At 47.8% G+C, this 21,954-nt stretch overlaps 1 protein-coding gene across 4 annotated transcripts in view; it reads left to right on the forward strand.

Annotated features, from left to right (window-relative positions):
- The window catches only part of LOC135815012 (uncharacterized), a 108,407-nt gene that overhangs the window by 73,139 nt on the left and 13,314 nt on the right, over window positions 1-21,954 (forward strand). For all 4 annotated transcript variants that reach the window (XM_065328229.1, XM_065328247.1, XM_065328238.1 and 1 more), the window contains 2 exons: window positions 13,810-13,971; window positions 17,741-17,902. In XM_065328229.1, the coding sequence (XP_065184301.1) occupies window positions 13,810-13,971; window positions 17,741-17,902 (324 nt within the window). The remainder of the gene's footprint in view (window positions 1-13,809; window positions 13,972-17,740; window positions 17,903-21,954) is intronic.

Genomic DNA, 21,954 nt, shown 5'->3' on the forward strand with positions numbered 1-21,954 from the left:
ACCTGTAGTTTATGTACTCCCGTACTAGATTTGTACCACAGTTGTATGACCTCGCACCATAACGCCATTAACCTCATGCTTTCTTGGCCTTCTTTGCCTCTTCAGTTGTTCTTCACTTCTCTTCAGATTTGTTTATATTTAATACCGTATTTCCTCGATTAATGTACCATGCTCGAATAATAGACCATGCTCAAATAGTAGACCCTCCTAGAGGCCTCACGGAAAAATAGTAGACCATGCCCGAATAAGAGACCCGGTCTCTTATTTGAGTTCATCGCTTTGCGCATGCGCACTAAGAAAGCACGCGGTGGATCAAAAAAGGACGCGATTTTAGGTTGCGCAACTACAATTTTTGTAGTGGCTAGTGCTTTCTTTCATTTTTTGAGCACGGTCCACTATATTTCCATCGGGAAATGGTGGATTTTTAACACGTCATAATATAGAACTTCTATATTATGACGTGTTAAAAATCCACCATTTCCAGCGATGTGCCGATGAAAATATAGTGGACCGTGCTCAAATAATGGACCATGCCCAAATAAGAGACCGGGGGTCCAACTCTCTTCAAAAAACAAAAGACCGGGTCTATTAATCGAGGAAATACGGTAATATCTTCTGGGCCACGCCGTTTTTTGTCTATGTTTCGCAACCCCGCGCGCATGTATTTCACAGCCGGAGATTAAAAAAATCGGAACATGATTGTCATGGTAACTATTATGTAAGTTGTCATCAATTGCTCTATTTATCACATCAATACAAAAGAGAAAGAGCAAGGACTACAAGTTATGCTATACTGTCCACTTACACCGACAGTTACTAAACAATCAGCTCATGCGATAACATTACACGGCACTGACCGACGGCACTGACGTTCTGCAACTAACTGGCTTACACTAACAGCTCTAAGTTGTCGTCATTTGTTCTATTTATCACATGATGGTACTCACCTCACATACATGTCCATGTACCTACGTGTGTAACGTGGGCTGCAAGTCACGCAATCATCATGCCTCCTGTGTTTGGACCACAAGCATGGCAAAGGTGTGGCTTCCCATCCAGCTGATAATGCTGAGACACTGTGGGCAGTTGTTACCAATCAGTAGAGTTTGGATTGTGCAATAAACTTACTTTGCGCAATAAACTTACTTTGCGCAATAAACTTACTTTGCGCCATTCATTGTGCATGTATAGAATTTTTTTCGGGGGTAACGGCCTCTTTTACGGGCAAAATAAAGTCATGTAGACGTGAAAAAATTGAGATACCATGAAAGGTAAAAAATAATAGAATTTTATTCAAGTACAATACATTGGGAAACTCCAAGAAATTCCACGTAAAACAGACGAAATTCAGCTCTCAATGGCCGATGCCTACCCCAGCACCATCCTGCGTCGACAGGCCTATCAGGCGCCTTCTAGACCCGCGTAGCCGGAGGGCGACTGCATGGATCACTGCAAATTGGCTGCGAACTCGCACCCAAGCCATGATGATTGAAAATGGCTTATCCCACTTGAGGCCGAGGCGACCAGCAAGTCGCTTCTGATAGCTGGCGTATTCGCGATGCAGCAACCCATCCGTGGAACAAACCAGTGGTGTAAACGACCCACGGAGGTCCTCGGAGGCCTGACGGTACTTCTTTTTCTTCGCGTTAGCGGCGCGGTTGGAAGTAAAAAAAAGGAAAAAAATGTATAGAAATGAATACACTCATGTATTCATGTACCGGTATGCATGTGTGAATTATACATGAACAGTGCCGGGTCTTTAGCACCACTCTACACAAACGCAATGCACGTACACTTTTTTTTGGATGGCTGTATATTTTTTCGCCCTCCCTCATTGATTTCATCGAATAAGGTGACGCGAACATAGAAAAAACGGTGTGGGTAAGTCTTTTTGTAGACATATCATGGCGCAGTGAACTGTTCGTTCCTTCTAGAACTCAATTGTGTATTTAGTTTCTCGTGCTTTGTGTTGGCACCTCGTTGTGTTGCGCACGGGCCGAAATCTTGTAGTGTGTTTGTGATACCAATACTTTAGAAGTGTTTGCGTAGGTTGAGACCACAATGTCCAACTCCGACCCTGCTCCTGACATTGCTACCCGGACCACAATGTCCAACTCCGACCCTGCTCCTGACATTGCTACCCTGACCACGATGTCCAACTCCGACCCTGCTCCTGACATTGCTACCCTGACCACGATGTCCAACTCCGACCCTGCTCCTGACATTGCTACCCTGACCACGATGTCCAACTCCGACCCTGCTCCTGACATTGCTACCCTGCCCGCGATGTCCAACTCAGACCCTGCTCCTGGCATTGCTACCCTGACCACGATGTTCAACTCCGACCCTGCTCCTGACATTGCCACCCTGACCACGATGTCCAACTCCGACCCTGCTCCTGACATTGCTATCCTGACCACGATGTTCAACTCAGACCCTGCTCCTGACATTGCTACCCTGACCACGATGTCCAACTCCGACCCTGCTCCTGACATTGCTACCCTGACCACGATGTCCAACTCCGACCCTGCTCCTGACATTGCTACCCTGACCGCGATGTCCAACTGAGACCCTGCTCCTGACATTGCTACCCTGACCACGATGTTCAACTCCGACCCTGCTCCTGACATTGCTGCCCTGACCACGATGTTGGCTGCACAAATGAAGTCCTCGGAGGAGAGGGAGCGTAAAGTGGCTGACCAGCACCTGTCAGCCCAGAGCCGTGGGACCAGAGTGTCTTCGCTACGGCAAGCTCTAGATGAGGAGCTACGCAGATTTCTCCGCGAGGGTATTATCGTGACTCCACCGAATCCCGGTGCGGACGATTTGATCACTGCAATCAAGGACTGTTTGCGAAGGCAGCGCAACCCACTCCTGGACGGTTTCACATTTTACGATAGGTGTCAATCGAAGGGCAAGTCCTTTGATTCTCTACACGTCGCTGAAAGAACTGCACACTAGCTGTGATTTTCCGGACGTTGTTTTGTGTTCGCAATGTTCAGCACACACGTGTAATACCTGTGGTACGAGCCTGACACGTGTGCGTGCTGACACCCTGCGTGCCAGGATTGTCATCGGAGTTAGCGATGACGCTGCCCGGCACAAGTTTTTGTCTGCCAAGGATTTGACCCTAGGCGATGCGGTCACAATTTGCCGGGCGGAGGAGGCGACTACCATGACGAGCAGCAGTACCCCGTCCACCAGCCACCTCAGCGCAGGGTGAGCGTCCGCGTACCAACGCAATAACCAACAATCCAGACAGGGACAGCCTCGCAGCAAGACGTCTGCACCTGTATTGCCATCTGCATTCGGTCCCTCGTCAGGAAGCGACACACACAGGAAGTGCCCAAATTGCGGCCGGAGCCCGCACACTAAGTCTAGTTGTCCTGCCCGCAGCAAGAAATGTAATGGCCGTGGCAAGACTGCTCACTTTCTCGCTATGTGTAGGTCGTCGTCACAATCGGACTGGAACGAGAAGCATGTGGGTCAACTTAAGTTGCAGCGTACTCGTCTTGCTGCGCAGCCTACTGTGCATGCGTCCATCCGTTTAGCCACTAAGGATGAGGCAGTCACGCTACCCTGGTTCCCTGATACTGGCAGTGACGTCGATGCCATTGGCGAGCATCATCTCAAATTACTTGGCGGGTTCCTCGAGAACCTCGACCATGACCCAGAGTGCGTCCTAGCGGCATCTGGGGAGCAGTTTGCAGAACGTCGGCAGTATCCGTGCTTCACTTCAGGTTGGCGAAGTAGAACACAGCACTGTAATCCATGTGTACAAGGGTCTGGACGATGCGTTCGTCCTTGAGTGCACTCCAGCTCCTCCCGTCAGATTGGCCTGCACAGTACCCTGCTGCTAATGATGCCGCGCCACCCAAGGTCTGTGCTGTGTCAAGGGCTGTGGTAAATCCTAGCTCTGCAGATATCGCTCGTGTTCGCGATGAGCTACAGCAGGAGTTCTCGGACGTGCTTTCCGATACTGGCTTGAAGGCAATGGCAGGTCCTCCGATGGACATCCTACTTCAGCCAGATGCTAAGCCGTCATGTGTCCATACCGCACGCCCGATTCCGTATGCATTTCGTGACCAGGTCAAGTCACGACTGGTCACAATGTTTGTCAATGGCATAATCGAGCTCGTTAGCGAGCTTAGTCAATGGTGTCACCCAATTGTGCTCGTCTATAAGAAAGTCACCACTGAGAAACGCCTCGCCGTCGATTTCAAACGACTGAATGACCAAGTTCTGAGACCAGCCCACCCTGTTCGCACCGCTCGAGACGTGGTTTCTGGTATTGGACCGGCAAAGTTCCTCGCCAAGCTTGCCGCAAGGCACGGATACTGGCAAATCCCACTGAGTAAGCAGACATGTTCAATGACTACATTCATCACCCCATACGGCAGGTATCGTTTCCTAGGCAACCCTCAAGGCGTGATTTCCGCCGGTGATGTTTTCAATTGCCGCACTGATGTTGCATTCGATGCAATCCCGAATTACGCCAAGGTGGTAGATGATTGCCTGGCCTAGGATGATGACTTTGCCTCCCATGTCAACCATCGTGAAATCCTGCTGTGTGCTCAACAGCAGGGCATTATTACTCTGAGCCCGTCCAAATTCACCTTTGCATCACGTCACATCCATTTCTGCGGCTACATCGTCAGTGCAGACGGTTGGGTTGTTGACGATGACAAGGCAGCTGCTATTCGTAAGTTTGACGTTCCTGCAAACCGCACTGATTTGCGTTCGTTTCTTGGCCTGGTGAACCAGTGTAGCGAGTTCACACCACACCTCGCCGCCTGCACCACTCCGCTTCGTGGCCTGTTGAAAACGACCCGTGAATTTGTCTGGGATGCCAACCACACTGTTGCGTTCGAGAAGACTAAGTCTACTCTGCTGTCTCCTCCTATCCTGGCCATCTAACAGCATGGACACGACCTCCGTCTGTGAGCAGCTGATGAGAATAAACAAAACGAGCAACTCACCAAGGTAAGGTGCTATACATCACTGTATGCTATAACAGGGACGAGTCCAGGGGTTCCGGGGGTTCAGGGGAATCCCCTAAATTTCGCAAAGGTACTACAGGCAGACCTCGCTTTTCCGGCCCTCTTTTATCCGGATCCCTCCCAACATCCGCAAGAAAATCCTAGGTTAACGATTTACAGCATATGCCATGCAAACATACAGTATGTGTGTTTATCCGGTTCCCTCACCTATCAGGATACTTCTGTGGAAAACGGATGTGTGAGGTTAGGCGAGGTCTGACTGTACTGGAATCCATATGCATGTACTATACATGTATCAGCTATTCAGCTTTGGATAAACTGCAACCCCTGTAGAGATCTCTGGATCAGCCCCTGTATAAGACAGTTAGTGTTGGAATATCAAGGAAGGTCTCTGTATATATGTATGTGGCATGTTAATCGCAGGTACCGTTTGCAAAAGTGTACCCATTAGGATTTCGAGCACTTATTTGATTCATTATGACACTACAGTACAAACCTGTATATACCAGCTTGAAGAGCGCTGGGGAACACGTTTCCGCGGAGACACTTGCATTTTGTCCGGGCTCAAAATATTGCATCACTTTTTTTCTCCGTTCTGTCTTTCTCACCTTGGCAAAACCTTGACACATTTACACTGCTGGGTCTCAGTAACTGAGTGTGTTTTACTGCTAGTCTTTTGTACAGATGTTGCGTGGGGACATGCTACCGGGAATGGGCTCCACTGGCACTCTCTACTCCGGCGACACAACGCAGTCTTATCCGGGCAGCACAGGAAGTAAGGCAGTTTGATGTATGCTGCTGTTGTCCAGGGTTGTGGTGGGATATGATTTTGACACAGTGAATCCGGACGTAGGAATGCTGCTGGCATGCTGGTGTGCACAAGCTGACTGTCTGGAAATTGTGAAATTACATTACCAAGTACAAGTACTGGTGGTGCTTCTCTTGTGTAACAGTGCTTCTCTTGTGGGTGGCAACATTGACAAGAATACTCTTATTTGTTGATAGCACTTGAATCAGTCACTGGTGTCTTGGGAATACAGCTGTCCACTTCTAACTGTACGTGTTTCATCACCGGGACACTCAGACACACGCTGCTGCAGAATGCTCAGAACAACTTGGTGCTGAATCCATGAGTAATTCTAGTTTTTTCGAGCCAGTTCGGCTGGACTCCGCAAAAGCAGTTCATCGGAACAACATGCATCTCTTTCCGCTTGTAGCTGCTCTTTCAGCCTGGTCCAATTGTATCAAAGGATCGGCGTCTACTTCAGTATTGCTGCTAATCTGGTGACGCTATCTTCAGACACTGAGCTGGCTGAAGCACAACGAGAAACTTCTCTTCGGCTTTTCGATATTCACTTCGCGTCCAAGATTCTCTTTGTTCTCGACAAAACAGCTTCCTCCTTGCAAATCCTTGTTGCGAATTTTTGCGACAGCTTTGGTTGGGCGCACGCAGATGCTGAGATATCCATTGACCTGACTACAATGCAGTCATATAGGCATTGCTGCATCAAGTGCCAACAGCAAAAAAGTGTTATGTTTATACACAAAGGGATCCGCGATCCAGTAACCTGGTAACACAAGGAGGGTTGCACCTACTTCATGAGTGTAGCCGATTGTTGCCAAAAGCTGGGATTTCCCGATATTATCCACTATGAAAGTCCAAATGCCGCTCAAATCTCGCAAAATGCTCGTTTTTTCCCTTTCTAATGCTCCACAATGCTCTGGTGCTCGGATAGTCCTTTAGGGGTTTTACGTCGGTCCCTACACGACGGCTACAATGGCCAACCGGACAACAAAGAAGTTGAGGCCAAAGAGAATGTTTTATTTTCTTGTACATGCTTATTATGTCATGTGACATAGTAGACGGGAGTCAGGCCGCTACAATCCCATAATGCCCAATATAATGCCGGAATTATCCCCTGGACCCTAGTGATTAGGCGTAGAGTATGGTAGCCACTCTGTCTCTGCTGCTGCTGCTGCTGCTACTAAAACTCTGCCAGCTGGTGAAGACGTAAGCCTAGTTCACATTCGACGGGGCGCGACGGGTACTATAAAACATTGCTGGATCGGCCGAGCTTCAAGAGAATTTCTCAACACACTCTGAGTCTTTACCATAGCAGTAAGTTGGAGACTGCTGAGAAGACTGCAGAAAGAGATCCCGATGGCACACACAATCCGGGTGATCCTTGCGGTGTGGACAAAAGGTTTATTTTTTTTATATTTTTTAATGGGTATGGGTATGGGAATGGGTATGGGCATGGGTGTGGGTGTGGATCAGATTGCAAGCGTTGCCGCCGTACTTCTCGACTTGTTGCATTCCGGGTGTGCTAGCTCCACTTTCTCTTGTTTTCCTTCTGCCTGTCTGTGATTCTCATCTCATTGTTCTCTTTCTTTCTCACACTGTCTCTCTCTCTCTCTCTCTCGTTGTTTCTGTCTCTCTATCTCTCTCTCTCTCTCTCTCTCTCTCTCTCTCTCTCTCTCTCTCCCTCTCTCTATCTCTCTCTCTCTCCCTCTCTCTCTCTCCAGGCAAAAACATAGACCCGAGGGCTGAGTTTGTGAAGCGGTGTGAGGAAGAGAAGGCCAAGAACCGGGGAATTACTCTGCATCTGGCCGGGTTGATCAGGGAATTAGCTCTGCTTCTGGCAGGGCAGATCAGGGAATTGGCTCTGCCTCTGGCGGGGTTGATCAGGGAATTGGCTCTTTATCTGGCGGGTCCTATCAGGGAATTAGCCCTGCTTCTGGCGGGACTGATCAGAGAGTGCGCAACCACAATGTATGTATGTATGTATGTATGTATGTATGTATGTATGTATGTATGTATGTATGTATGTATGTATGTATGTATGTATGTATGTATAATCCATAACCATTCTGGTCGTGGGGGCGTCATGTGTGTCGTAAGGCAGCAGCATAAAAATACACTGATAAGCAAGCTGCCTATACCTATCACGATCAGCAGCAACGAAAGAGAGAGAATTGCAAGATTCGTTGCTCCAGTTTTTGATGTTGGTGAATCAATTGTGACGGGGGCGACCACAGGGTCGTGATCCAGACACAATTCCATCCAAGCAATAGTGGGAGTAGCTATCCTGAGGCCTTGCTGCATGTCCAAACCACTTCAACTTCAATGCATTTAACAGTTGAACCAAGGCGAGTGAACGGGCCAATAGCATTCTTGACTTCCTGCAGTACTGACTTATTCGTGCGATGATGATGGTATTTGATGCCAAGCAGCTTACGCAGATACCTGAGCTCAAAAGCTCTAATTCGGCACAGTAGCAAGAACAATAGCAGTTACCAAGCGTATTTTTATTTTAACCCTTTGGAGCTGATCGTTCGAAATCGAGCGACGCCAATATCAAGTGTGCAACTCAGTTAAATCTCAACCTAATTCAACAATCGAAATACCTACGAGGTAGCAGAGAATCTAAGCTGTCGGATAGAAAATCTCCGGGGTCTATACGAGCTAGTATAACAGAGCGGCAATCGCTCGATTTTTCATGCGTCAGCAAAGTGCAAATTATTTCGTTCAAAAGTGCGATTTTCCCTCTTCCTGCCCAGGCAGCGTGTGACATCACTCCCAGCGCTTTTTCTCACGGCTTTTTTTGAGTCGAAGACACCACTGCAGCTGTACTTATGCAGTTATGGTTGATAAAATTATGGTTAAACACACACCTGGCACTATGGCGGTAAACACACGCCTGCCCACACAGGCTCTCTAAGCTGCAAAGTTCTAGCACAGAGCTCTCCTTCTCACCACCACCATCAGTTCGCGCATGGCGCCTAGTCGATGCATGGTTGGCGGTATCCGACATAGCAGGCTGGTACATCAAGTAGCGCATGGCACATAGAAGATGACACAGCAACGAAATAGGTAGCTCGATTGCGACGTAGATCTACGTTTCGTCCCCGCTGGACTCATCAGGCAATCTTCTTCTTGGATGTCTTCATACGGAGCTTGACTCGGGAGAATGAAGTTGAAGACACCACTGCAGCTGTACTTATGGTTGGTTCATATGGTGGTAAAGACACACCTGGCAATATGGCGGTAAACACACGCCTGCCCACACACGCTCTCTAAGCTGCAAAGTTCTAGCTCAGAGCTCTCCTTCTCACCACCACCACGTCAGGTGATCAGTGCAGTTAAAGCATATACATGTAGTTTGGTAAGTCCAGAACGTCTTCAGCTCTTGAAGCTTTGATGTTGCCATCGCCAGTCTTTTCTTGACTTCGACGTCAGATGATCCATCTGCACTCTGCAGGGATGGTCGCTCCGAGGTACTAGTACTTGATTTGTTGCACCCGCTCCAATGCAACGCCGTCCACACAGGTTGATCAGGGGTCACCATGATTTTTGTTTTATTTGCATTTATTTCCATTGAGACACACACTAGTCCATCGGCCAAATCTCAGAAAAGGCCTCTTTCGGAGAAGGTGATGCACTGAAGCTCCAAGTAAACGCCCTTTGGCACACTAGCTCATGGGACCCCATAGAATACGAATCCGATTGTTGGACGTTGCCAATCCAGTCCAGGATAGTCGAACTGGGTCGAATACCTTCTTCCGAAATTTCGTCCACCATTACATCTTTGTCATCGACTTTTTTTCGCGGTGCGAATGTTCTTGAGCCGCTGAGCAGAATCTACGCACGCTCGAACACTTGAAATGCCTGCATGTTGACGGTTCGCAAGATTCTAGCGAGCTTGGTGGAACTCCATTATTTATTTGGACATTTTTTGGGGAATCTGAATTAGAACGGTAGAAGCTCTGTCGGATTGTCGCCTCTGTCGGATTGTCGCTACTCTGTTTCAGACGTATTTGCTTGAACGTGCTATTGAGGATGGACAGAAGATGAAGTGACGGCTTTCTTGAACACCGACGTTTTTTCCACATTGTAGCTGAAACATGTCATCTGGCGTCTAGAGCGCAATTGTTATGAGTTGTGAGTGCCAGCTGAGCTGAACGCAAGCTGGGCACCATTCGTCAGCTGGGAATTTGCATCGAAGCTCTTGATAGCCACGATAAGCATAATAAATTATTATACAGAGGTAACCTTGTTTGACTTAATACGCATGCAGGTGATACCACTAGTGGCACTGCACTGTAAATGGTGCAAAATTGATGCAACAGTGAATATGTACTTCGTACAATCACGAACAATTGTAAGTTCATGCCTGTCATAGAAGACTTTCAGCCCGGAATACTTGTTGTCATGGTCATAAATAATACAGGACTTGAGTTGGCTCTGGACATAAACACACTTGTGGTGAATACGGTCATTATTGCGAGAAAAATATTTAGCCATTGTATGTTAACACCTGATGCCGCACTACAAGCAATATTTTATGTACATGTATGTGAGACTCAATTGCATCCAGAAGGCCGTAGATGCATGTAAGCACGCAATGCTGTACAATAAGTAGTAGTCGACACGTGGTGCCTTCCTGCTGCACATGCACATGTGGCAAGTAAGTTGGCAATGACGCATGACCGATCTGCACCGCACAGCGTGAGCTTAGAATGGAATATTGTACACATAGTGCTATTTGTGTTCCGATATCGTTAAGCCGGTATACATGTACTAGTATCCTTATACATGTACCTGGTCACTCGCTAGGCGATGCCGACTGTACTAATCTTATCCATATTACCAAGAGTGCATAAACAAGAGTATGCAACTGTGGTTATGGGTCAGGGCGCGGCGCGCTGCCTTCATTACGTAACTAATTACTTGTCACGCTCTGAAAGCATGCATTCAAACTCTCAATTTCTCGCACGAGCCCATCCGTTTTTTGCTCGATTCGTTCCAGTACCTACACAATCTCTGAATTCTGGCGCGTGAACTCCAGTTCCGTACGAAAGTTCATTTCAAACTAGAGGGAAAGTGCGGTGTTTGATTTTCCGCAGTGCGCGGACTGCAGCTGAATGATGTAATGAAGGCAGCGCGCCGCGCATCTGGCCCATAGAAAAGAGATCAAAGTTGCATACTCTTGCTTATGGACTCTTGATATTACCCGATAGGCTATAGCACACTGCGTCAGATCACTACGCAACAAAACAAGAGCTTTGGAGCGAATATACACTGAAGCAAAGTGGGTTTCAACGGTACAGCACTAGTCACAATGAGGGGAGTTACGAGGATGGTTAGGCCGTGACACATAGATGATAATTGTTTTATTATTTTCATTAAAATGATTCATGCACGGTGGAAAATTACCACCAATGGCGATGATATTGCTTTCACAACAATGACATTAGTAGTAGGAGCAGTGACACAACCTTACTGCTCCAAGTAGGATTTACAAGCGAGTGAAGGGAGAGCAGACTGGTCTACTTGTAGTAATAGCAGACCGGGTGACTGGTCTACTTGTAGTAATAGCAGACCGGGTCTAAGCAAGGAAGTAATCGGCATCAGGGTGAGCTTGCACATCAGAAAACAGATGATGATCACCAAACACAGAGAAGTTGGCTATGTGTATGTTTGTGTCACTGTGTGTGCATGTGCGTGTGTGTGCATGTGTGTTTGTGTGTATGCGCGCACATCTGTGTGTGAGAGAGAGGCAGACAGACAGATAGCCTATGGTGGGAGGGATTAAGGTCTGACCTCAGAGTTAACTGCTGACGGTGTGGAATAGCAACAGTGCGAAATCGTGCAGGGTGGTTAATGGCCCACACTGGAGCCGAGTAGGAGCGCCAGTGGTTGAAGGCTTGCACAGGAGTAGCAGCAGCTCCAGCTTAGGAAGATCAGCTTCTGGATGAAAATCTCCCGGACACAGTAGGTACCAAGCTTCACTAGCAGATTGCCGGCAGGGGCGCACAGCAAGCACCCGTAAATCCCTCAAGCCACCAGAGCCGCAGTACTTGGACACTATCCAGGTGCTTACCCGCCAACAATGCTGAGAAGGCACTGGAGCCATACAGAAACTTATGATCGAGCATGACCACAGACTTGAAATACAGGGTCCGGCTTGAAATACTGAGACAGCGACGTCTCCTCCACAGAACACCACTCAGCCCCACCATTGCATTATTTTCGCTTCTTCATGATTTTTACAATTGTGTTAGAGCACACAGCACTCGATGCAACATTTACCAGTGACTAAATAACTCCGCGTCTCCGCCCACAACTGCAGCGTTCTTGTCAGCCTGTTGGATTTCCGTCAGCCTGTTGAGATTATCTTCATCTCGTCACATGTGAGCCTGTGTGTTTCATCCGTACCGTGGCACAATTACACAGACACGATTTCCAACACAGGCCGGTTCCGTTGCTCGAAGGGTTGGCGGTAAGAATTGCTACGCCGTCTGTGGCTGCATGGGAACTTGGCGAGTCGTCGTCTTTCTCCATAAATCCTGATCGTCACGCGAACAACAGCCACTATTGCGTAAAACTACGACACAACAGTATCAAGCTCTCCCCAGCAGAAGGACACGAATGACGAGCGCTAAGACGGAGAAAGAGAGACAGGGTTTAAGCCGGAGCTGACTAGTGCAGGTACGCTGTCATCTCCTGAGGAGGTGGGCCAAGCAGCGAAGTGAAACGAAGGAAGATAGAATGCATACGGTACGGAGGCACCAAAACCCTGTCACATACTAAGTGCCATTTAGGGTTGACAGCTGTCAGCTGAAAGCCTCAAAAATTTGAAAATCTTTCTAAAAAAACTCGCGATCAAAACTCTGCGCACTCTCAAATGGAGCGCACAGGAAAAAACTCGGCGACGAAGATCAAGAACGCTTCGTATCGACGCCCTGGACTGAATTCTGCACGTCCAACAAACGGAATAGTGTTCTCTGATATTCTCTACGTGCTGGATATGGTCGCGTTTACTTGGAAGCTCAGTGCATCACCACTTTCGATTTTGAGACTTGGCCGATGGACTAAACCAGCTTAGGAAGTTTCGCATGTGCCAGGCCACCACCATGCCTGTCATACCTGGGAGGCAGATGCAGATCCTAGCGGCGAGGGTGAGATGGTAAGTCTCACAACCGTTTTGAAGCAATGCCCGGCAAGGGGGCGAACCTCGCTGCCTTCGTACTAAGTCATTATAAGCAATAACCTCGTAAACTACCCTGGCTTCGTGACAACACGAACTGATCCAGCGGCCGCGAAGATCGAGAAGACGGTGGCTTCTCGTTCTGGTCGGCACTGGCTGAGGAATTCGCAACGATGTTGTGCCTATCCTTCAGGTGGCGAGTCAGATTCGTTGTGCCTCCTGTGTACGTGAAGTCTTTCCGACATTCACTGCAGGTTTCCAGCTTACCGTTGGGCTGCGTGAAATAATTCCACACAAAGGAACGCTGACTCGACTGGCGCTTTACAGTCGGTGAGACAGACGAAGCTTGACGAAGACGGTCCATAACGCACGGCGTATACAGTCGAAAGAAGAACTTGAAAAAAGAAATAACAACTCAACTCTATTAAAACAACAAAAACATCGATCGACTGGAAAAAGGTTCATTCTTATCTTGACTCCCCCCCCCCCCCCCCCCATGCGCGCGTTGTAGTCTGCACGTCATGCTAGCATGCAGTCGATCGACATGACGCATGTAACGGCAACGCATAGTGAACCCCCGCAATGTTGCAATCGGTACTCGAGTACTCGGATTTGAACCGAGTAGATCTACTCGCTCGCTGCAAATTTTCGAGCGAGTACTCGAGTAATCGATACTCGTTTCAGTCCTACTGAATAAATACGCGCTAGTTGGCACCGTTTTAATATGTACTCCAGGTCTCTATGTGCATGGTGAATGCGCAGGTCGCTTCATTTATTGTGTTGAATCCTGTTATTGGTGATCTCTCCGCTCCTTGTAGACACCACCGGCACGGTCTGTTGGTCTGCCAGCGCGGTCGCAAGCATCACCTGAATCCCGGAAGCAACCCCAGGAGCAGCCACAGCCAGCACACCAGCAACGCCATCAGCAGCAACAGCAGCAGCAGCCTTCGTGGACAAGCATGGACCGCAGTCAAGCACCAGTGAGTTTTGTAGCAAGAAGGACCCACGGGCACGGGACGGGTGTGTGTGATCTCCGGTAGCCTAAGGGTAGGGATATCACCGTATTTTTTTTCTTTCGTAGTAAGCAAAGAAAACTGTTTGTTTTCGGGAAGAACTACAGTACTGGAGATGGCACAGAATATTTGGATGAAAAATCTTGAAGGATACCAGAGATATGAGGCGTAAAAGTCATACGCCAACCTTCATCATGATGTATGCGGAATGTAGCCCTTTCCCAAAGGTACTCTTTCAATTCGCACTTAGTGCTTTTCGCTTCCCTCAAAATATGCTGAAAAAGTGCTCTTTTTCAGTGAATCATAACCATGCATGATACATGTTCAGATATGAACCCAAGCTGAGAAATGAACAAGCACTCTTCCATTTATGGGTCTATGAAAGGCAAAACAGGAAGTAAAGTTCAAATACCCACTTTTTACACCGGGTACAAGCTTCACCAACTTGTTGCCTCCCCAAAAAAGCGGCATGCCAAGGCCCATCGAGCACTCGGAAACTGTGATCGCATGCATGAGCAAACAGATGTTGGCACTTTTTCAACTAAAAAAGCTCAAAAAGGGCGATATTCACCAAAAAACGCAAAAAAGGGCCAAACGGGGCGAAAAAAGGGCGAGCACTTTTGAGAAAGGGCTAGCGGAATGCCATACTGCTGTGGCACCAACAGGGTTTGTTGCAAGCTGTCATTTGTTGACAGCACTGTATTTGAATGTGAGCAGACCGTGCGCAACTTGTGGTATCATAGAAACAAGCGAAAGTGTGCAGAATTTTGCTCCAAGTCCAAAAAAGTCCAAAAAAATCGCGTTTTTTAGCCACGTAATAGAGAGTTTACGCTTCACGTTTTTTCAATTTCGAACGTGAGATCTCACGGCCAAAATGGCGCATCTCACGTTGAAACGTGAGATTTCAACGCGACAGCGGTCCAACTCACGGTGGAAAAAAGCGTGAGTTTATTCAAGTAATTCCAACGGTTTTTTGTTCAGAATCTCGAGAATCTAGATAACTTTAGTACAATTCGATGTTTTCCTTTTGTTTTCTAAACGAATCATCCTCGGGTCGCGACCCAATGACCTCCTTGGTTTCTAAACGGATCAACCTCGGGTCGCGACCCCATGACCTCTTCCGAAAACTCACGTCATTTCAGCACGCATAGCGTAAACTCTCCGCACAACTCCAACACGGTCAAAAAAATGTGAAGCGTAAACTCTCTATTGGGCTGCACGGCGGCGGGCAAAGCTCGCCGCCGTGCAGCAGGACTTTTGCCAACACCCTCGTGACGTTGCAGATATGTGGCTTGATTATTGTAGTTGACGTTGATTTAGTGACTTTGGCAAGTTTGAGTCGTGTCAAGAAGTGAGGTAGGATTCAGTACTAGGCAGTAGTGGAACGTGAGTGGTAGTCTTTGCCGGTTGTTTAGAGTATCCTGGATTTGGTGTGCAGCGCTGTGGAAATGGCTTGCTGTGGAGGACCCAGCACTGGATGTTGTATCAAAGGTACGACCTCGTAGCACGTGCTTAACCTAAAAAAATTCAAAAATTGACTTGGGTCTGTGGGAGTCTGTGAGAGAACGCCCACTCGTTCCGTTGTGACATATTCCAGGGCCACATTGAGGGGCCCTACCCCACCACCCATGGCTGCTTCTGGACTTGCTTTAGGTTTGGATCCCGCGCTCGGACAGAATTGGCACGAAAATGTGAAAAAATTGTAAATGCATGTTTTTGGTGGGTGGCTCGCACACCGTGGCACTATGCCGGAATTTTGAGTTTTCCGGCCTGGAAAGCCTGTCAGTGAGGCGCAAGAACTTTTAAATCATGTCAAGAGGGCCAGCATAGTGGCAGGAGTGTGTAGTCATAATTTCACTCAAATCCATTGAGAGACACCAAAGTTATGGGCAATTGAATGCCATATGAAATTTATGGGTAGGCTGCCCCCTTAAACGCTCAGGGAAAATCCCTAAGCTACAGTCTGGAACAATCCTTGTCAGTTCAACAAACAACCTTGATCCAGCATTGGATTGTTCAATTTGTTGCAAAAGAAGGATCCACAAGCGGGATTCGAACCCAGCATCCCTGTCTTTCCGGGACAGAGCCCTACCCATTAGGTGCTATGTGCATATTTAATTTTATTTATTCCCGTAGCTATGCAAAAGACGTTACTTCGGTAACGTCTGGCGCTAGCCAGGGTCCACACAGCTTTAATTCCGTGTTTGTGTGTTTGTGTCGTCGGCATGCCTGGCGCTATCCCGTACCGCACCAGGAAGTCCATTATCAAAGTATTCAAGCAGTATGATCTAAAAATCACTATCGACGTTAATATTTCCACAGTGAATTTCCTAGACGTCACACTCAGCCTCGACACTGGGAAACTCCAGCCGTATCGTAAACCTGGTGACGCACCTCTCTACGTCAACCCTATGTCCAATCACCCACCATCCATACTACGGAACATCCCTGATATGATCGCTCGACGTGTCTCAAGCACATCTGCTGACAGCGACGTATTCACCGATGCTGCCCCTACATATCGCAATGCATTAGCGGCCAGCGGTTTACCTGCCAACATCAAGTACATTGACCCAACGCCACCTGCTGCAATGAACGGCAGCAAGCAAAAAATAAAAAGGAAACGGAATGTGGTGTGGTTTTCCCGCCATACTCCAAGAGTGTCCGGACCAACATCGCCGGCACCTTCCTGCGGCTGACCGACAAGCATTTTCCTAAGGGGTCCAAAATGAACAAAATCTTCAACCGCTTCAACGTGAAGGTGAGCTACTCCTGTTTACCGAATATGGCCCACATTATAAGTGGCCACAATAAGCGTCAATTGTGTGTCCAGGAACCGGACAAGCCGTGCAACTTCCGTCGCAAGGACCAGTGCCCTCTCAACGGAGCGTGCCAAGCAACCAGTATAGTCTACGCGGTGGAGGTGTCGAGTGATGGCCACAGCGATGGGCCCAAGACCTACATTGGCAGCACGGAGCCTCCATTCAAGCTTCGATACGGGAATCACAAGACATCTATCAAGCATCCTGGATACCGCAAATCCACGGGCCTCTCAAAACATGTGTTGGAATTGAAAGATAATGGCAAGACGCACGACATCCAGTGGCGAGTTGTTCAGAAGGCCAAGGTCTACAGCAACATAACGAAAAGATGCAGCCTGTGCCTCGAGAAGAAGGCGAGAATAATCACTGCCGACAGGAGATCGAGCCTCAACAGGCAGCCGGAGTTGATATCTAAATGTCGACATCAAAATAAATTCATGCTATCAACACCAATAACATGATCTTCTCGGCACCCTGCCTCCAGGCAGTAGGGCCAGTTGACAGCCCTCTGCCGCCTTGTCACCATCATCAACTTTGGACCGCGCATCTCAGGCACTAGCTGTGCCAGCTCCGTTGTACCGTTTTATCACCTTTCTTAGTACCGCGATCCTTACTGGCTATGGCACTGAATCGGATATGAGTTGATAGAACCGAGTACATCTACTCGCTCGCTGCACATTTTCGAGCGAGTACTCGAGTAATCGATATACTCGTTTCAGCCCTACTGACTGAATACGCGCTAGTTGGCACCGTTTTAATAATGTGCTCCAGTTCTCTATGTGCATGGTGAATTTGTTCTGAAAATATCCTAATCCTGTTATTAACCTCTCACAAAAGCTGTGCATGGTGAATGCACAAGTCGCTTCATTTATTGTGTTGAATCCTGTTATTGGTGATCTCTCCGTTCCTTGTAGACACCACCGGCACAGTCTGTTGGTCTGCCAGCGCGGTCGCAAGCATCACCTGAATCCCGGAAGCAACCCCAGGAGCAGCCACAGCCAGCACACCAGCAACGCCATCAGCAGCAACAGCAGCAGCAGCCTTCGTGGACAAGCATGGACCGCAGTCAAGCACCAGTGAGTTTTGTAGCAAGAAGGACCCACGGGCACGGGACGGGTGTGTGTGATCTCCGGTAGCCTAAGGGTAGGGATATCACCGTATTTTTTTTCTTTCGTAGTAAGCAAAGAAAACTGTTTGTTTTCGGGAAGAACTACAGTACTGGAGATGGCACAGAATATTTGGATGAAAAATCTTGAAGGATACCAGAGATATGAGGCGTAAAAGTCATACGCCAACCTTCATCATGATGTATGCGGAATGTAGCCCTTTCCCAAAGGTAATCTTTTAATTCGCACTTAGTGCTTTTCGCGTCCCTCAAAATATGCTGAAAAAGTGCTCTTTTTCAGTGAATCATAACCATGCATGATACATGTTCAGATATGAACCCAAGCTGAGAAATGAACACGCACTCTTCCATTTATGGGTCTATGAAAGGCAAAACAGGAAGTAAAGTTCAAAAACCCGCTTTTTACACCGGGTACAAGCTTCACCAACTTGTTGCCTCCCCAAAAAAGCGGCATGCCAAGGCCCATCGAGCACTCGGAAACTGTGATCGCATGCATGAGCAAACAGATGTTGGCACTTTTTCAACTAAAAAAGCTCAAAAAGGGCGATATTCACCAAAAAACGCAAAAAAGGGCGAAAGAAACGGGCTTTTCCAAAAAGGGCCAAACGGGGCGAAAAAAGGGCGAGCACTTTTGAGAAAGGGCTAGCGGAATGCCATACTGCTGTGGCACCAACAGGGTTTGTTGCAAGCTGTCATTTGTTGACAGCACTGTATTTGAATGTGAGCAGACCGTGCGCAACTTGTGGTATCATAGAAACACGCGAAAGTGTGCAGAATTTTGCCAAAAAAGTCCAAAAAAATCGCGTTTTTTAGCCACGTAATAGAGAGTTTACGCTTCACGTTTTTTCAATTTCGAACGTGAGATCTCACGGCCAAAATGGCGCATCTCACGTTGAAACGTGAGATTTCAACGCGACAGCGGTCCAACTCACGGTGGAAAAAAGCGTGAGTTTATTCAAGTAATTCCAACGGTTTTTTGTTCAGAATCTCGAGAATCTAGATAACTTTAGTACAATTCGATGTTTTCCTTTTGTTTTCTAAACGAATCATCCTCGGGTCGCGACCCAATGACCTCCTTGGTTTCTAAACGGATCAACCTCGGGTCGCGACCCCATGACCTCTTCCGAAAACTCACGTCATTTCAGCACGCATAGCGTAAACTCTCCGCACAACTCCAACACGGTCAAAAAAATGTGAAGCGTAAACTCTCTATTGGGCTGCACGGCGGCGGGCAAAGCTCGCCGCCGTGCAGCAGGACTTTTGCCAACACCCTCGTGACGTTGCAGATATGTGGCTTGATTATTGTAGTTGACGTTGATTTAGTGACTTTGGCAAGTTTGAGTCGTGTCAAGAAGTGAGGTAGGATTCAGTACTTGGCAGTAGTGGAACGTGAGTGGTAGTCTTTGCCGGTTTTTTAGAGTATCCTGGATTTGGTGTGCAGCGCTGTGGAAATGGCTTGCTGTGGAGGACCCAGCACTGGATGTTGTATCAAAGGCCTCGTAGCACGTGCTTAACCTAAAAAAATTCAAAAATTGACTTGGGTCTGTGGGAGTCTGTGAGAGAACGCCCACTCGTTCCGTTGTGACATATTCCAGGGCCACATTGAGGGGCCCTACCCCACCACCCATGGCTGCTTCTGGACTTGCTTTAGGTTTGGATCCCGCGCTCGGACAGAATTGGCACGAAAATGTGAAAAAATTGTAAATGCATGTTTTTGGTGGGTGGCTCGCACACCGTGGCACTATGCCGGAATTTTGAGTTTTCCGGCCTGGAAAGCCTGTCAGTGAGGCGCAAGAACTTTTAAATCATGTCAAGAGGGCCAGCATAGTGGCAGGAGTGTGTGGTCATAATTTCACTCAAATCCATTGAGAGACACCAAAGTTATGGGCAATTGAATGCCATATGAAATTTATGGGTAGGCTGCCCCCTTAAACGCTCAGGGTAAATCCCTAAGCTACAGTCTGGAACAATCCTTGTCAGTTCAACAAACAACCTTGATCCAGCATTGGATTGTTCAATTTGTTGCAAAAGAAGGATCCACAAGCGGGATTCGAACCCAGCATCCCTGTCTTTCCGGGACAGAGCCCTGCCCATTAGGTGCTATGTGCATATTTAATTTTATTTATTCCCGTAGCTATGCAAAAGACGTTACTTCGGTAACGTCTGGCGCTAGCCAGGGTCCACACAGCTTTAATTCCGTGTTTGTGTGTTTGTGTCGTCGGCATGCCTGGCGCTATCCCGTACCGCACCAGGAAGTCCATTATCAAAGTATTCAAGCAGTATGATCTAAAAATCACTATCGACGTTAATATTTCCACAGTGAATTTCCTAGACGTCACACTCAGCCTCGACACTGGGAAACTCCAGCCGTATCGTAAACCTGGTGACGCACCTCTCTACGTCAACCCTATGTCCAATCACCCACCATCCATACTACGGAACATCCCTGATATGATCGCTCGACGTGTCTCAAGCACATCTGCTGACAGGGACGTATTCACCGATGCTGCCCCTACATATCGCAATGCATTAGCGGCCAGCGGTTTACCTGCCAACATCAAGTACATTGACCCAACGCCACCTGCTGCAATGAACGGCAGCAAGCAAAAAATAAAAAGGAAACGGAATGTGGTGTGGTTTAACCCGCCATACTCCAAGAGTGTCCGGACCAACATCGCCGGCACCTTCCTGCGGCTGACCGACAAGCATTTTCCTAAGGGGTCCAAAATGAACAAAATCTTCAACCGCTTCAACGTGAAGGTGAGCTACTCCTGTTTACCGAATATGGCCCACATTATAAGTGGCCACAATAAGCGTCAATTGTGTGTCCAGGAACCGGACAAGCCGTGCAACTTCCGTCGCAAGGACCAGTGCCCTCTCAACGGAGCGTGCCAAGCAACCAGTATAGTCTACGCGGTAGAGGTGTCGAGTGATGGCCACAGCGATGGGCCCAAGACCTACATTGGCAGCACGGAGCCTCCATTCAAGCTTCGATACGGGAATCACAAGACATCTATCAAGCATCCTGGATACCGCAAATCCACGGGCCTCTCAAAACATGTGTTGGAATTGAAAGATAATGGCAAGACGCACGACATCCAGTGGCGAGTTGTTCAGAAGGCCAAGGTCTACAGCAGCATAACGAAAAGATGCAGCCTGTGCCTCGAGAAGAAGGCGAGAATAATCACTGCCGACAGGAGATCGAGCCTCAACAGGCAGCCGGAGTTGATATCTAAATGTCGACATCAAAATAAATTCATGCTATCAACACCAATAACATGATCTTCTCGGCACCCTGCTTCCAGGCAGTAGGGCCAGTTGACAGCTCTCTGCCGCCTTGTCACCATCATCAACTTTGGACCGCGCATCTCAGGCACTAGCTGTGCCAGCTCCGTTGTACCGTTTTATCACCTTTCTTAGTACCGCGATCCTTACTGGCTATGGCACTGAATCGGATATGAGTTGATAGCGCCCCTAGCGCTTTCTGTTATCCCTGTCCCGCCATACTGGGCTTTAAATAGTGGGTTATTTTTCTTGATGTTCATATCACCTGACGAGTGCCTGAGATGGCATAGAACTTTGGATTGTGACTGATCAGGCCATCTGTTGTTCTGACTAGTGTAACATATTATAGTATAATTATACATAATTATATTCATTCCTGATGATGGTCATAAAGACCGAAACGTTGTAACGATACCAATGGATTTGTGTGAAATGCAGTGCTCTCTTGCGTGTAGGCAGGTTGACTGCGAACGATTCACATACATATATTTTTATTTTAAATTTTTTTATTTTATTTTTGTCCTTGTGGTGACAGTCAATTTTTCTTCAGACTTTTCCTGTTTGTCTCTTTCCCTCAAACCAGTTAATATTTTATTTTTTATTATTATTTATCGCCTCCGCTTCATGGCACATAATAATACATAGCCAATGCAAGAAAGGGAGGGTGAATCCAACCACGGAAAATAGCATTATCAAAAGAAGAAAAGGAAGGGAGGT

This window comes from Sycon ciliatum, chromosome 1, assembly GCF_964019385.1.
Source record: "Sycon ciliatum chromosome 1, ocSycCili1.1, whole genome shotgun sequence".
NCBI lineage: Eukaryota > Metazoa > Porifera > Calcarea > Leucosolenida > Sycettidae > Sycon > Sycon ciliatum.